At 41.2% G+C, this 1,147-nt stretch overlaps 1 protein-coding gene across 1 annotated transcript; it reads right to left on the bottom strand.

Annotated features, from left to right (window-relative positions):
* Positions 1-278: 278 nt before the first annotated feature.
* On the bottom strand, positions 279-642 carry LOC116527912 (40S ribosomal protein S27). Its single transcript, XM_032245121.1, has one exon. It carries the CDS (start codon positions 601-603, stop codon positions 349-351), a length of 255 nt encoding a protein of 84 aa, XP_032101012.1. The 5' UTR covers positions 604-642; the 3' UTR covers positions 279-348.
* Between the last annotated feature and the right edge of the window lie 505 nt (positions 643-1,147).

Genomic DNA, 1,147 nt, shown 5'->3' with positions numbered 1-1,147 from the left:
AAAAAAGAAAGTGACATTTCCTAAGCATTCAAGTTAATCATAATCTTGAACATAGATTTTCTGCTGTCAGTTGAAATCTTCCATTTATTATTAAAATTAATGGCGAAAACCGCAATTACTTTTGCACCAACCTAATACTTTAACATCTGATATTTTAAAATATGAATGACTTAAAATAGGAAAATTGAGATTTGATAGGCAAAGATAATAATAATTAAGGTTTATTGATCACTTTCTAATCCTTTTCATTCCTTTTTTTCTGGTTAATGTGGGATTTCTTTTTTTTTTTTTTTTATCCAAAATGTGTTTATTGAGATGGTTTCCCACTCATCTTGATTCAGAGTGCTTTTAGTGCTGCTTCCTCCTGAAAGAACATCCTTCTGTAAGCCTTGCTTTTCCTCCTGTAGGCTGGCAGAGGACAGTGGAGCAGCCAACACACAAAACTACCGTTTGTGCATGGCTGAAGACCGTGGTGATTTTATAGCATCCTGGGCATTTCACATCCATGAAGTAGGAATTGGGGCTCTGCACCAGGCGTTTCTTCTTGTGTTTCCTCTTCTCCTCTTCTGGAGAGGGATGAAGGAGATCCTTTGCGAGAGGCATGTTCTCGTGTGTAGGTCGTCACCGCCGGAAAGGCTAATGTGGGATTTCTTACTAAACTTGGTGAGAGTGCTAATCACTGAGTGGGCTTTGCCTTCCTATGATACAACCATTGGCCAAAGGCTGTTTTCAGCATTATGGCAACTCCTATATGTCAGCAGCAACCTGTCTGAAAGGTGAGGGATATGATCCTATTAAACCTGGCATACCCATGTGAGTTATAGGAACTATTAAGGAATATGATGAAAAGTCCCAGAAAACAGCCAGTGTGAACACGGTGTGCTCGTGGGTGAGGAGTTCTCTGGGCCAAGCTCCGTGTGAAAGTGGATGGAAAGCGCATCTTCCGGGCACTGCTGCCATCTGCTGCTGCCTTGCTTCAGGAAGGCATTTTGCAGATCACAGGCAGGGAGACGACCAAACAAACCAAAGCTGATTGTGTCGGCATTAAATGTTTAACATTTCTATTGCTGAGCATTTGACACAAATATGTTCGTTTGCTTTTCTGTGATTCGTGAATGTCTTCAGGTATTTTCGAAGGACAAGAGGC

Source organism: Sapajus apella, unplaced genomic scaffold (genome assembly GCF_009761245.1).
Source record: "Sapajus apella isolate SASKATOON/1434 unplaced genomic scaffold, GSC_monkey_1.0 scaffold56, whole genome shotgun sequence".
NCBI classification, from domain to species: domain Eukaryota; kingdom Metazoa; phylum Chordata; class Mammalia; order Primates; family Cebidae; genus Sapajus; species Sapajus apella.
The sequence above is the reverse complement of the archived record's forward strand: the minus strand, read 5'-3'. Positions and strand labels throughout refer to the sequence as shown.